The 15,850-nt window shown below is 37.9% G+C and overlaps 1 protein-coding gene across 3 annotated transcripts in view; it reads left to right on the forward strand.

Moving 5' to 3' along the window:
• The window catches only part of FOXK2 (forkhead box K2), a 76,055-nt gene extending 61,604 nt beyond the window's left edge, over positions 1-14,451 (forward strand). For 2 of the 3 annotated variants that reach the window (XM_063351902.1, XM_063351900.1), the window contains 7 exons: positions 807-954; positions 1,403-1,549; positions 4,512-4,705; positions 5,523-5,698; positions 6,710-7,006; positions 7,243-7,452; positions 10,591-14,451. In XM_063351902.1, the coding sequence (XP_063207972.1) occupies positions 807-954; positions 1,403-1,549; positions 4,512-4,705; positions 5,523-5,698; positions 6,710-7,006; positions 7,243-7,452; positions 10,591-10,787 (1,369 nt within the window). In that variant the 3' untranslated portion in view covers positions 10,788-14,451. The remainder of the gene's footprint in view (positions 1-806; positions 955-1,402; positions 1,550-4,511; positions 4,706-5,522; positions 5,699-6,709; positions 7,007-7,242; positions 7,453-10,590) is intronic. The other variant, XM_063351901.1, reaches the window with a different exon arrangement.
• Positions 14,452-15,850: the final 1,399 nt, after the last annotated feature.

Raw genomic sequence — 15,850 nt, forward strand, 5'->3', positions numbered from 1 at the left:
TCCTGTGGACTGTGCAAGGCAGAGGGACAGCCGTTAGAAAGATGTTACAGTGGACTTAGATACAATTTTATCTTTGTCTTTCTGTGATGGATAGTAAAATGTGAGGTATCAATAGCCCCTTCTTTCGTTTGGCACTATTTTTTGGTTTGTAATAGTGTTATCTGCTCTGTTGGCGTAATACTGCGTTAAATTGGATGAATCTGTGTTGGAGCATCCCATTTATGGATAAGTTTAGGATTTTTGTACGTGCGTGTGTGTGTGTGTATGTGCACATACCTGTAAACACTTAAAATAAGGTTGGATTAGATCTAAATGAGAATCAAAACTTTTTTTTCCTCACCACTTGGTGTATTTTCTCAAACGCGCAAAAATACTGCGCAGGGGAGATGATCTTTTTTTGAGCAGACTGAATACAAGCATATGGCAGAAATTTCATGCAAGATGTGTTTCTTGTTTCAGATGAGTGTCTTAAAATTTGTGGTTGCTTATTTAGTTCAAGTGGACTTTTCTGTTGACAAGTCTTAGACAAATACAATATAACCTAATAAATCAGTTAATCCTTTTTCCTTTGAGGAGGAAAGCTTGAGCTTTGTTTGACAGGTTTCTTCCTGCAGTGATTTTAATTCCCATGGATGAGTTAGGAAGGCTTGGAAGATGGAGTTTATAATGGAAATACTGACAGACCCTAAACTGTAGTCTAGAAGCTCTGGTAGTGGGCTTTTCTGCAATAAGAGCTTTTTGATTAGACATAATGTGGTGATATACTGTATAACAAAATAGTAGGATCTTCTTTTTATGCTCTACAGTGCTGCAAATTCCTGCCCATCTAGCCCCCGTGGTGCAGGCTCTTCAGGGTACAAAATGAGTCGTGTAATACCATCTGACCTACATTTAATGGCTGACAACTCACAGTCAGAAAATGACAAGGAAGCATCGGGTGGAGATAGCCCAAAGGTAAACATTGCTTGAAATCAATCTCATAAATTACATGAAAGTGAATGTAAGACTTCTGAGATTTTGTTTGCTAAGGTATAAGCACTAAGTCATAATTTAACATTACAGACTTTAAAAACAGTTTATAGGGTTTTGTGACAAGATGTGAGATTTATTTATTTATTTACCTGTCTTCCCTTTGAGGGAGGGTCTGTATGTATTTTCAGTTATGTATCTGTTTATAGGCCATTGAAAATGCTTTACCTTTGTATGTTTCTCCAAATTTTTAATGTTAACTTAGAATCTGCTAATTGGAAGAGCAAAATTGTCTTTAGTTTCTTTTCTGCCTCAAGATTTTGGTCGTCCAAAAGTGCCTTAATTTAATTGTGTTTTGTAACTTTTAATGTAGAAAGTGGTATATATAAATCTTTAAAGTTTATTGATGCAAACTTTTTCTTTTCTTGTACAGGACGACTCTAAGCCACCTTATTCCTATGCACAGTTAATAGTACAAGCAATTACAATGGCACCTGATAAGCAGCTTACACTAAATGGAATTTATACGCACATAACTAAAAATTATCCATACTACAGGACAGCAGACAAGGGCTGGCAGGTAAATTTGATTTCTGGAATGTTTTATTTTAGTTTTGAGTAATACTGGCAGCTATAAATGGTCATAAGAAGGCAATTGGTGAGCTTAACAGCCCTTCATAAATAGAATTTGTCAAATGAGTGTGTTGTCTTTTTCCTGGTTGTAAGTTCTGCAACAAAGTAGGCAATTTACATAATAATGTATTTGAAACACTGCTTTATTCATTGAATGGTATTCTCTAAACCTCTAGGAGCAACACTTACAGTGACACTTTCCTTCCCTTTTTGGGAAGGAAAGTACAGTTGGCATTGTGGAGTTAAATATATATATGCTATCTAGGATTGTAATTGGGTTCTGTAACTTATAATTGTGTAAACATCCGTATTGTTATCTTGAGATAAAATTAAGATATTAAATGTTACAAGTTCAGTTTTATTTGAAAACAGTATCTTGACCATGCAATACAGTGAAGGAACAAGCGTGTGTTTTCTGTTGTTATCTTGCACTATTATGTGCCCTTTTTTTATTGATGCAACATAATCTATTTGTGAATTTAGCTTTTTTTTTTTTTGTACTGAGTTAGACCAAACCCGTCAATTCTGTAGAATTAATTTCTGCTTTCTTTTCATTTTTAAAGAGACCAACCTCGGCATTTGCCAGGATGACTAACCGAGTATGAATCAGTCTGGCACAGTCTTTCCAGATACGCATAAAGGTTCAATGCCTTTGCTGCTGTTTTTAGCTTCAGCAAAGGACAGAAGAGCACAATTAGCAGGACTGGCCAGTTTGCCCATATAACATTCAGTCTGCACTGTCGATCATGGAGTATCCATTTCACTGTGGTGCTGCTTAGTACAGCCATGATCTGCAGCAGAGGCATGCTCTGAAGTTATTTTCAGGGAAGTAAAATTTGGAGAGACTGGGGGAGGGGAAAAGCGAGGAAGTGTTAATACTCTACTTGCTGTCCAAGTCGAATACTAAAGAATACATGCCTTCTCAGTAGAGGAATAGATTTTAAATATTAATCGCATACTTATTTGTCATAGGGCCTATAGGAAAGTTGAATCACTCTTAGAGGAATTCCAAGGTTAGTGGGGAATGTAACTGTTCCTGGCGTTTTGCTAATGGTTTGGCTAGTAAAGGACTTAGCTGTTGTTGCGGCTAGGAAGTCTCTTAAAGAATGTTGTTTCTGTTTCACACATAAGCAATGCAGAATCCTGGCTGCAGTCATACTAGCAGATATGTTTTAGCAACAAGATTCTGTTTATAAAATGTTAATGTGCTTTTTGCTCCCCATTCTGAAATACCTCAAATATCTGTGTGTATAGTGCTGCTTTATGTAAGTATCATGGAACCAAACATGCGCGTACATTGTAAAGCATGGTTAAAGAATTCTGCCTTAGAACAGTGTATGTATTTAGATGTATAATACTTCACAAAACCAAGGTGGTAGACACAGCAGACATATATGTTCTGGAATAATTAATTAACACCTATTCATAAAAACAATTGGAAAAGCTGAAAATTAGATGCTGTTCACTCAGTAGCCATATAAAGCACTGCTCTAACACTTAACAATGTACATCATGTATGAATAGCTTTGCTAGCTTTTATCCATCAGGTATTAGATTACAGTTAGGATGACTTATATAATAGATGTTTTAAATAATATTTGAGGCTATATATTTGCATATTATTCAAAACATAGAGTATCTACATGTGTATAGTATCCAAATCTTATACCTTAATAAGTAGTATTGAGGTATTTATATCCTTTATTATATAAAGGTCTCATTTTGTTGGGGACTTGAAGTCTCCTCTTCATAAACTTATTTTAGCAGGTACTTTTGGATCTACTCTTTTATTCTAGCATATGGAGAAATAAATACAATTTATAAACATGTTCTTGGCATCCTTCTAGTTCTGTTTCAATTTTTGGCAGGGAAAACCATTTCTGGTTTCATCAGCTTGCATTTTAGAAACCGTACATGGTTATCATTGCTTTAAATTTTCCAAAGTTGCCATCAAGGTCATGAACTCAGACATTTGAGCAGGATTTGCATTTTATTTTTGCAAATTTTGAAGAGCTTTTGTTAACGTAAAGCTTTTTCTCCATTTTTTCCCCTGTTTACTCCACAAGTATTTCAGCATGTATGCTTATCTTTATTTTCTTCTTGATCAGTGACAATATTTAGAGAGATTTTGGCTTTATATCTCTTCAGACAAAAAAAAAAAAAATCTACAAAGCCAGGGATAGATACAGCCTCTTCAGGGTGTTAGCATTTTTCTACATCTCTCTGATTGAGGATTGCGTGTGTTACATCAAAGTTGAGGATAAAGTAATGTGTGAACTAGAGTGCAGTAATGAAGATCTTGCTGAAGGGCTGTTTTAGGACCTACTGCCATTTGTTGTTTTTCTAGACACGCTAAACCCTTGGATCCTTTGTTGAGACACACTGGACTGTGGGTGAACTCCCAACAATCTAGCTGCATTTGGAACTTGTGTAATTTAACCTGCTCTTTCTGTATTGTGGAACAGTAACAGGATTATCATATAAGATCAGAATCAGTATATGCTGTATTTTACTGGCCCTCCTAGAATGAACTGACATTTTCTTTGACACCTGGGGAAGGGTGGTGTATGAAGACTGGTAATTTTTTTTTTTTAACACTGCATTATGCACAAGTGTTTGTAGTGTTCTAACAGTATGTTGCAATCACCATGTTTCTCATTAGAGAATTAAACGAGATTTCCGTTATTGCCGCAGTAGTATACTTGGGTTTTTTAATTGTTGGGAAAGATTTGAAAAATGCCAGAGTCCTTTCAGGTTTATGGCACTGCCTTTGTAGTGCTCTGAGTTCTGTTGAATTAAGGAATTAAAGAGCTGAACCCCGAGTCTCCTATAGCACGAACTGCTGCAGTAGGCCACATTCTGACTTGGAAAAGTTATATGAATTCTACATATTTTTTTATGTTCCATAGAATTCAATACGTCACAATCTCTCTCTGAATCGTTATTTCATCAAAGTACCACGTTCCCAGGAAGAACCAGGCAAAGGCTCATTCTGGAGGATAGACCCTGCCTCTGAAAGCAAATTAATAGAGCAGGCTTTTAGGAAAAGGCGGCCTAGGGGAGTACCTTGCTTTAGAACCCCTCTGGGACCACTCTCTTCTAGGTAAGGAAAAACAGATGATCAAAAAGACTATGGCTGTTGTTTAATCTTCAGGCTAATACAGACTTGATAGTTTTGGATACAGTCACAAGTTTAGTAATTTAATTTCATCCAGACTCAGTATTTGAATTCTGTATGATTTACTAGGAGGCTGCCCCATACACTAGGCTTGTTTTTACTGCTTGTTTTTAGTGTTAAAGAACTGACTCGGTTTGCGTAACTATCAGATGGTTAATGTAAGCAAGCCTTGCCATACCTTTGGGGTTTTTTTTACAGAATTATAATTTTAATTTCTAACTGCCATCTACTGCATTTTAAAACTGCAAAGAAAATTATCAAATACCAGCTACCCTTTTTTTGAACTTAGAGATGACAATTGTGTATTTAGTCTGATAATGTTCAAGCAGAATTCATGATGGAGAAATGCATGGGTTTAAATTATTCCCTCTGTAAAGTTACGGCCTTTCTGCTGGTGCAGATCTTTTATTACTTGCGTTGTAGACTGAGATTTGCTCATCATTCTTCTCCACCAGAAGAAACGTTCATGTTTCACAGATTGTTTAGAGAGTCTCTCTAAGAAGGCATCCAGCCACTACTTCTCCATTAACTGTACCTGAAATTTGCTTTTAAATTTTGTCGCTGTTTAACAGAAGCGTTGTAAAAGATCATCAGCTGCTTTGGGTTGTAACTGTATTTGCCAGAAGGCAGAGGTGCCCTCCTGTGGCCAGTGTGTGTTAATGGCCTCTTTAGAGGAAGGTCACTGTCTTTCACAGTTCAGAAGTTAAACCACATCAGCTGCTGCTTTCATTTTTAAATACAGAAGTGCCCCAGCTTCTCCTAATCACTCTGGAGTGCTGTCTGCGCACTCCAGTGGAGTCCAGACCCCCGAGAGTCTGTCCAGGGAAGGATCTCCAGTCCCAATGGAACCTGAGCCTAGTGCTATCCAGCCCAAACTAGCGGTAATACAAGAAGCGCGATTTGCACAGAGTGCCCCAGGTGAGGAATCCTGAAATCAGCATTTGGGGGTTGGAGGGGGAGAGGGATAATATATAAATACTACCAAGACTTCACGGGTACGCTAAAAAAAAAAGGTAAACATTTAACCTGTTAACGTGGACAGCAAATCTTGGATAAACGTGTAAACGTGCCGGGTAAATTCTGTTTGCATGCGTAAGGACTGTCATCTGTGTGCTGTTCCACTTTGTTACTAAGCAGGGATTGTGCTTCTGTCTTGTATAGGACTGTATTGTCTTGTAAGAGTTGTCTTTTTCTTTCAAACTGTATTCTTTCTGGTTTAGAAAAAAACTCAAAAACTTTAGTTTACGTGGGTTACAGAAATAAGCAAAGGTCTTGCACGCATCTGTGATCATGTCATCCTTTCAAAAGTAGGCATAAAAAGAATTGAAAGGATAAAGAGAGAAAGAATAAATTTGCGCGATAAGCATTTTCCTATTTAAAAAAGAGCATAAAGCATGATGCGATAAGGATGTATTTGTTTAATTACTTTAGCTTATATACTTTTGCCATCTCTTTTCTTGGTGATATTCTGGTACTGCGGAAGTGCCAGTGACCATTCTGTGGCGAAGGCAAGCGTGGCCTGAAGCAGAGGCACCAGGCTTTCCCCAGCTTAGGAAGCTGAGGGTTTTGCCAATGCAGACACGCAACACACAATGCCTGAAGCACTTGTATGTTCCCATCTATGGAAAGGAGTTTTACTAAATGAGTACTAAACATAGCTTTGGTAGAATAGCTGCATTTGGGAGAAGGCAGGAGTGGCTGGTGCCCAAATGGTGTATGGGTCTTACTGAGCTAATGTAGCACTTACCTAGAGTATGTGGCTTGGAATAGCCATGTGTCATAATCTTCATTGTCCGGTTTTATCTTTTGGATAATTCAAGTATTGGTGAAGGAGGTTGTTAATTCTCTGAGGCTTTAGTGTTAAAAGGATGGCTGTCTTAAAAGAAATAATTAAAATTGGCAGACTGATTTTTCTCTCTTTCTTGGTAGGATCACCTCTATCTAGCCAACCAGTTTTAATTACTGTACAACGGCAGCTACCACAAACTATTAAACCCGTCACCTACACTGTTGCAACTCCTGTGACAACATCGACATCCCAGCAGCCTGTAGTTCAGACAGTTCATGTTGTCCACCAGATACCAGCTGTGTCTGTCACAAATGTGACTGGATTAGCACCAGCAAACACTTACACTGTAGCTGGACAGGCAGTAGTCACGCAAGCTGCGATGGTAACCCAGCCCAAGGTAGAACCTCAAGAGAATGGAGACCACAAGGAAGTAAAAGGTGAGAACCTGTGGGGTTAGTTGTTTTGCTAGCTCTTCTATACAGAAGGATTATTATTTGAAACTTACTTCCAGATGAACGCTTGACATGGTTGGCTAAAACTGAAGATTTTGCATCATCATAAGTTGGACCTAGTAATAAAAACAATATACTTTTTCACTGAGGGCTGATTGAGTAAAAAAATGGTTCTTTAATACTTTCTTGTTTTTAACAATGTTTTATCTTCTGTTTTTCAGTTAAAGTGGAGCCTATACCTGCTATTAGTCATGCTACAATAGGAGCTGCTAGTCGTATCATTCAGACATCTCAGACCACACCCTTACAGACAGTTACTATAGTGCAACAGGCACCTCTAGGTCAACACCAGCTACCAATAAAAACTGTAACGCAGAACGGAACGCACATAGTACCTATCACCACTGCGATACAAGGACAGGGCAATGCTGGTACGTATTATGTCATAGTATTTTGTTGCTTTGTACGTGTTAAAAACTCAATGTGACTGGTGCTGAATTCTTGAATTCTGGTCTCATGTCTCTTGGAGTTATACTGAAAACTAAGTTGACAAAAACCTTAGATTACAGTCTTGTAAGGGATTGTTCCCTCCTTGTTGGAAAGAACCAGTGTTTCTCTTAATTGATGATTACCTGAACAGCTATTTATTCTCTTTGTGGTCATTATAGGGATGTACTTAGTGGTGACAACCCATCCTCCCTCCTCATTAAACCCAGGATATAAACAAGTTTTAAAAGAAGTTCCTGTAGAACAGTGCCATTAAAACGGTAACTGCTCCCCACATGATTTGTCAAGAACCAACCAACAGGAAAACAAGACCGAAGTTGCTCGTGGGTTAGCTTTTTGAACTGTTACTTTTTATTCTGTTTTTATTGAACCTGTACCTAACAAAAATTCTGTAAGATTTTGAGATTATTCTTGTCTGAATACCATCTTTCCCCTCTCAGACTCAGCAGTCTGAGTGGGTAGCCGTACTTCTTCATAATTTTCATATATTCACACTTGTTTACAGACTGTTCGGTTTTGGTTTGCTTTGCAGGTGCATACAGCTTGTTTTAACAGTTTCACTTTGAGATGTTATCTGATACTGAAGTAGCTTTTTTTGTCATAAAATATATTTACGGAAATAGTTTTAGGCTATCTTATATCAATTTATTACCTGCATTTCTCTTCTGAAGTCTTTCTAATGGAGTGCAATATATGCTTTGTTTCCTTTTTACTCTCCATCCATCACTGACATTTATAGGTCAGTGTTCTGTCTGCTTCCACTTCATTTCCAGCTTAAGTAAAGGAAAAGCAATCGCTGTCAGACTTCACATGCACTTTTTTTGGCAGAAGGGGACGTATGAATTGAGACGAGAGTCATGTGAAATATACTGAAAAGTTATTTTTAAAAGTAAGAAATAATTCTTTTTGTCTTTTTCCTGGACTCTGAAAGCTCATCTCGTTTCAACATGTTTTCCTTGGTAGGGAAACCTAATGGCTGCTAGGGGTATTTAAGAAATGTGTCTGAATGTAGGAGTAGAATTGTGGTGCTTCTCACTGTTTCACTCTGTGTGATAGGGGTGCGCTTGCAGTGATGGGAGTTTTCGCTCTGAGATTCCTGGGCTTAAATACCTTATGAGATGTTCACATTTTGAACAGCAAGTGAAGTGTATTCCGGTCCTGGTCTCTCAGTTACAGTAACTCCTAAACCAGCAAGAAACAATTCTCAGACAAAGCATCTGAAGGGGGAAATAGGTCTCCAGAAGTACAGATGTGTTTGTACATGTCTGCAAATATGTCTGCATTCACACACGTACATCTACATATGTCTGTGTTCACGTGCATACATCTGTATTTACACACACATTTCTCTGTGTGTGTTTGTCTTTGGAGAAAGAAGATTTGTGCAATCTGAAAGCTAAGAAATCCAGAGCAACTACCGTTCTTCTGACATCTTCTATTTGTAGTAGAAGGTGCTTTCAGATCTTATTCTCAGCAAAACAGTTTGTCAGTGCTTTTTACTACCTGTCAGTCTAACTGAAAGCTGTGAAGTCCAAAATAAATTCAAGCCTCTTATTGCAGAATAAAATTACATAACTAGATAGTCTTTATTTCAACTTTCAGTGTAGATTTCAAACATCATTGTTCTTTTTTGTGTTTCATACTTCCACGTATTGGTTGTGGCTGCAGCCAGCAAGTCTTTCTACTACAGAGACCCCAGAGTGAATAATGCAGTAATAGTCTTAATGCACGTTTGAAAATCAGGGGTAAACTTCTTGTTTTTATTTAAGCAACAATAAATTTTCAGTAAAGCATTTTATTCAGAACTAACTGTATGGCGTCTATTCAGAAATTGTAGAAAGAATAGCTTTTCTAATAGAAGCTGAAGGACTGTTGAGATCCAAGGACCAATTATTTTACAGTTGCAGCAGAGCTTTTGGCATCAGGTAAATATCTTCTGAAGTATTTGTTCTACCAGTAAACACTAAGTACAAGAACAGTTTGGGTACATGCAGAGGTGATATTCCAGGTATTCTCTAGGACAGCTTGTTAAGAACGAATACAACAAGTTTAGCAAATAAGATAGACTTCATGTTTAAACTCCACTAGCAGGTAATACAGTAATGTCAGCAAATCAGTGGTGCTGAAGAAAGGGAGCTTGTGTGTAAAAGAGCAAGTGATTTGATAATATTTAGATAAATTTTCATGAAACACGGTGGAACAAGTAAATAAATAATTAGTATTTTGCATTATTTCCAAAGACATTTGAATTTGGTTTAATAAAGTCAGTGTCAATACTGAGAAGGGGACTGCTAACAAGTAGAGGGAAGGAAACCTTGGATGTCTCAGAAGGTTTAAAGGACTGTATTTGCCCATTAATGGTGACTTGTACTATCTCTTCCATGGAATGAGAAAGATTAAAATCTTGTGTAGGGTGTTGAACTATATACATTTCTGTTGATCTAATTCAGTTGTGCACTTGAATCTAGTCCAGTGCGTTATTTCTTAATACTACTACTACTGGTTAAAGCATTGTCTTTTCCGTATGCTGTGGGTAAATGCCTCATTATTTGTCGAAGAGGAATTGCTGTTTGAGTTGTCTGCATCTCATGGCTGTGTGAATTGTGTAGCTTTTATTAAGTAACTTATGTCTGCAGATGAATATGACATGGTGGTGCTCTCCGTCCAGGCCAAGTAGCGTGTCCTCCAGTGATCCATAGACATGGCCAGATCCTACTGAAAGGGGACTTTGAATTCGCTTCCCAGTTTTGTCACAAATTATGGCGTAGATTGGCTTTCAGTCATTTAATCCTCTGTCTTCAGGTCCCCATAGACAAAATGGAGATACTTCCAGTTTTTCCACCTTTGTCCAAATCTGCATAAATGTTGAGTGATTTGGGAAAATGTCCTTCAGGTTTGTACAAAGAGTGAACATTTGTGCCTGAATCTCAACTGGGATTGCTAATACCCCACGTAGAACTGATAAACGACTTCATCATTTTAATGAAAATGCAAGTTTTGCTTTCGGTATCGTCTGTTTCCACAAGGATTGGGGTTCTGAAGTTTTTATTATCTTTTTACAGCTGCTGCAAGTCCTTTGCATATGTTAGCAACCCATGCATCTGCATCGGCATCTCTTCCAACAAAGCGGCAGAACGGAGACCAGTCAGAACAGCAGGAACTCAAACGTATCAAAACGGAAGATGGAGAGAGCATAGTCATAGCTGTTAACGTGGACACCCCATCTGTGGCAGTGAGTGATAAAGGCAGCCAGAACTAGAAACTTAGGGGAGTTTTCTTTTTTTTTTTTTTAAAAAAATAAACTCCATGGTGCCAAAAGGAGACACTTAAATATAACACCTAAAATGTTGGAACATGTTCTCACGCAGTGGGGAAAGGGGCCCTGTGATCAGACTTCAACTTTCAGCACTGAAAAAAAAAACCAACACAGGTGGCCTTAAAACTTGGTAATTTAAAGTCAAACTGCAAAACATCTTGTTCCAGAGGCTGTGACCCCCGCTCCTCCCTGCCCCCTACTGAACTGTGTACACTGAGAAATACAGTGTTGGGGAGGGCTGCAGCTTTAAAAAAATCTTTATCAGATTATTTTAAGGACTGAGTATCTCAGTGTAACGGCAGCATGATAAGCGCTTAGTGTGAACTGGTTTCAAACGATTGTATATTCCTTAAAGGGAACAGAGGCAAGGAGCCATTTCCTACATCTTGGCAGCTAGCCTTTCATAATGACCTACCCGATGCAGTTGTTGGTAGATATGCAGTATTTTGTTGTTCACATGTGGAATTAGAAATTTTTGAGGTGTATTTTCATTTCTTTGCAAAAATAATGGGGTCTTTGACATTTCAAATCACTCCATTTCTACTCCGGAAACTTTGGAATCACACAATACTTTTCATGTGAAATTTTGTTTGGTAAAAAACTGAATGTAGGGTTTTTTTAACCAATGGAATGATTTACTTTTGTCTGTCCTGTTAAAGTTCAGATAAAGCTACTTTATTACATCTGCAAATTTTCATATTTTAGCAGTTGCCTGATAAATTTAATCAAATTTTATTACCATGTGTAGTGATCAAATGCTTCTTTGGGCTTGCATGTAACTGATTAGAAATTACAATGTAAATGAGCCGTTAACTGACGTAAAGAACTGCTATGAATTTGACCAGAGCTGCACTTATCTGTTTCTCTTTCTGCTACCTTTTGCTGTTTGTTACTTTGTGTTGACTTTGACTGTCCCTGGCATATTTTTCCAGTCTAAAGTAAAACAAGAGTCTCGCTTAATATTGTGTATGTTTAAGATAACAGACTGTTCTTCATTTAGAAAGATGAAATTCTTTATCACAAGTCCTTTTAAAAAGAGAGTAAAATTATCTTGTCAGAGGTATATTCGATATTTTTAAGCTTAAGCACCCATCAGTAGAAATTAATCTGACCAGTTTCTCCGTAACACTTTTGATGTCATACACTGACCTTTTGGGGTCTCCATTAAGAGTAGCTGTTGTGGTTTTCTAACAGTGGCTACCATATTATTATTATAATATTTTTTTTAAGTGTGTGTTCTGCAGTTGAACATTTTAAAATGTATTGGTAATTTCTCACTTTAATTGTGGTAATAGATTCCACTTTACATTTCAAAATTAAATTTAAACGTAAGGCTGCTGTTCAGTCTTTAATTCACATAACGTCTTATTTCCTCATGCAGTAAGGTGAGTGAAAGCTAGATAGTTGGCTTAATTTGAATCTGATTTTTTGTCATTTTCTGTAATAATGATGCATTATTTATATTTCCTTTCCCGCTACGAAAGGAAAAACTGTATTTTCATGGTGGACTGAACAGTTTGGAGTGGTTTATTTAGGCAGCTTTTGGGAACTATTTACCTAAAGACCAAATACGAGAAATCTGTACAAGTTTTGTGTTCATCCACAAAATGGAACTGTTACAATGTCTCTGCAGATAATACATATTAAAAAACTACGAAAAAAACTCTACACAAGCTGAATTTATAACAGGCATTTAAAAAAAAGCATAACCTGAAAAGAAACATTTCTGTAAAATTGCAACATTTTCTTTAGAGGTTTTAAAAATAAAAAAGTAAAGTTTTAACATACTTTTTTTAAGAAAAAAATCCAGTACTAGTAATTTAATTTGGTGTTGAATGAATTGACTAGAATGTGGTTTATTTTCAGAAGTGAGAATCTGTTCACAACTAGGGCTAGGTGAATAATAGTGTATAAGATTTTTTAAATAAAATTAAATTTTATTCAGCAAATTAACTAAGTTGAAATTACTCAACAAGTGTGTTTGAAATATTTATGTATATATTGGGGTGATTAATCCGATTTATGTTGGCAGTGCCGCAGGAAACAGTATCAGACCAAAGAAGCCAAGGTGATGAGTTAACGGTAGGGAATCTGTACGTGGTGCCCTCCTGGGCAGAGGGGGAGATGAGAATGTGGCTGGGTCCCGATGCTGTAACGTGGTGGTGTTTTACACTTTTTGACGCATGTGGAATTTGGCACAAGAACGCGCCTTCGTTCAGATGGATAAACCCTTTGAAAAAGCCGTGTGATGTGAGAAAACTGCTAACGGTCTTACATAAAAATTACATACGCTTATCCATGCTTTTAGTGATGCCGAAGAATGCTCATGTGGGATAATCTCCACTGCTTTTGACTAGTGGAGACTCCTCTGTCTTATGTGTCAGACCTTACTGAAGCGAGTTGTTGGGTTGTTTCAGCCAGAACTGTTCCCTGGTTTGTCCATGTATTTCTGTGCCTCCCGCTATTAATACAGTGACGGTTACTGCATGATGGCAGAGGCTGAACGGGACTCCTGTCACGCTGCTGCTTCCGAGGTGATGCTCGTGACCTTTCTTAAATTGGCCCTAGGCGCCGATCATCCTGGACTCCCATGATCAATGTGATCTTTCTTCTGCAAATGGAAAATGTCTTCCGGTGATTCATGTGCCTAGAGATTTGACCTCTCTTTAGGAACTGATGGAACCTTTCCCGTTACCTTTTGTGTTTTATGATGCACGGTATTATTTCCTTTTGTGCTCCCTCTGGGCTGCCTGTTCAGTGTTCTTTCTGTTAAGAGGCAGCTTTTGTGTAGACTTTAAAATTACTTTGAAAAAGACCCAGAATTCTAACATACGGAAGACCTAAGCGTGCATTTGCGTCCAGTGACGGAAGCGTTCATCTCCACTGCCAGCGTGTTCTGTCCTCCTTGCATGAGATCCCTCTCCCTGTCCTTACGCCAGCTTTGTTTTTGATGCAGCTGCGTGTGGCAGCGGCCCCGTGTCCCAGAAGGTTTGGGAAGGCAGCAGCACAGTCTCTGGGGTGGTGGGATATTCTTACCTTTGGACAGAACAGTCCTGCCTCCGTGCTGGCCGCTGTAGCAGCAGCCGTAGGGGTATGGCATGGTCCAGAAAGTGACACCGAGTCTTCAGAACAGAGGGGACTGTGGATGGAGTGGTGTGAAGGTCTAATTCTTTTTGATCGGTGTGCTTAGTCTCAGTTCTGAGCTGCTGCTTCCCCCTGCCCACGTTACGACGTATTTACCACAATAGTAGCGGTCTTTATGATGCCATTTTTAATTGAGCCAATTTAGGTGAATACCTGTACTGTGCTAATTCCAAAAGATACAAAAGCACTTCTGCTTCATAAACCACTTGACAGTACAGATTGCTGTACAGGAGGCAAAACTGGGAAGCCTTTGCCTTTACTTGCATGGTTGTTACAATACAGGTTTATTTTAAAATGCTGGTTTTTAGAATTACTTAAATCCAAAAGTGGAACTTGAAGTTTCAGCGATCTGTGCTTCATATCTTGATTTAATTTTCCCCCAAAAGGTAATTTTGAGGGGTTGGTAGTCATTAATACAGGTTGTGATTCTATATAGCGTGTGATTTTATATATATATATCTATCTGTGTGGGTGATAGATATTTATCTAAATATATATATTTTTTCTTTTTTTTATATATATGTATCTCATTTATACTAAATTGAGTGCTGCTTTCTACTAACCTGATTGACCCCTTTCTATACATGTCTCTTAACTACATAGTTTAACATTCTCACTAACAATCCTACAGTGTGTCTGACAAAGTTTATAACGGGAATGTCTGAAGTTAGTAAGTGCACAGGTTGCTTTTAACCATCAGGTTGTTCTTGATCTTATTTGTGGGCTGGCAGGTGAAAACAAGCTTTACTCCTGCTTCTACTTGTTTTCTTTCCTAACTATTAATCAAGCCAGACTTTGAATTAAGAATTATTTTTTGTATCAGAGAGTCTCATTCTTCTAGAAGTTGTGTTGGCATTTGGGGCTGATTTCAGGCACGTAGCCAGGGATTTGCATTAGTTCACTGATTTGGCTTTAAAAAAACATTGGCCACAAATGTATTGATTTAGCACAGAGTGCCATACTAACAGAGAGATTATTATTTTTTGTAATAAGTTTAATGAGCTGTGCACTTTCTGGAATAATTTTCATTAACGGTGGGTTGGTTTCTGATCTTCTTTTTATATGTTAGTTACGTTCTTTTTGTTTCTCATCAGAGCTGGAGAAATGGTTTTGTCTATAGCACTAGAAAAAATTACTAGAATGCTGGGTCTGGTTTTCATGTCAGTACTTCCAAGAGCTGGGGAGAAATCAAAGGAGGGCTACGAAACTACTGTAAAAGGCTGAAAGAGCACAACCTCTTCCTTTAACAGAAAGAATGGACTATTGTGAGAAATTCCACAGGATCTCTTACAGACCAGACTGAACAGAGTCATTGGCTTGTTTAAAAAAAACACAACCTTTGGGGAAGAAGAGGAAAAAAAAAAGCAGTAAAATGGATGCATGGAAATGGCTAAATAAGACAGAGGTAGATTCACTGGTGCGTGACTCCAGAACAAGACTGTCTTTCTGAAGCGCGCATTATTCCGTAGCCTTTGTATTTCAGTCCGCGCCGTCTGCCACAGCCCTGTTGGCTGACATATGTAAAAACTAGTCGCGTGTCTCGCTTTTCTAACTTTACTGATTATTCCTGTGTTTTCTACTTTAATGTGCATACTTAAAGGTTCTGAAAGAAATACTCGTATTGCGTGGCTCCTCCTGGCAAACACCTGGAATTACCATTGAATTTATTGCACTGGCTAATCTTTTAGTTTTCCTTTCAGGATTTTGAACTGTGACACAGCTGCTGCGGAAAGAGACAGCAAAATAGGGGGAGAGAAGGTGTTCAGATATTTTTAAATACAAAATAAATTAATAATCCATATAGTTAAGTAGCTGGTGCTGGTGGAAATACATTGTTTTTCAGGAATCGTCATTTCATCACA

This window comes from Chroicocephalus ridibundus, chromosome 14 (assembly GCF_963924245.1).
Source record: "Chroicocephalus ridibundus chromosome 14, bChrRid1.1, whole genome shotgun sequence".
In the NCBI taxonomy this organism is placed as follows: Eukaryota; Metazoa; Chordata; class Aves; order Charadriiformes; family Laridae; genus Chroicocephalus; species Chroicocephalus ridibundus.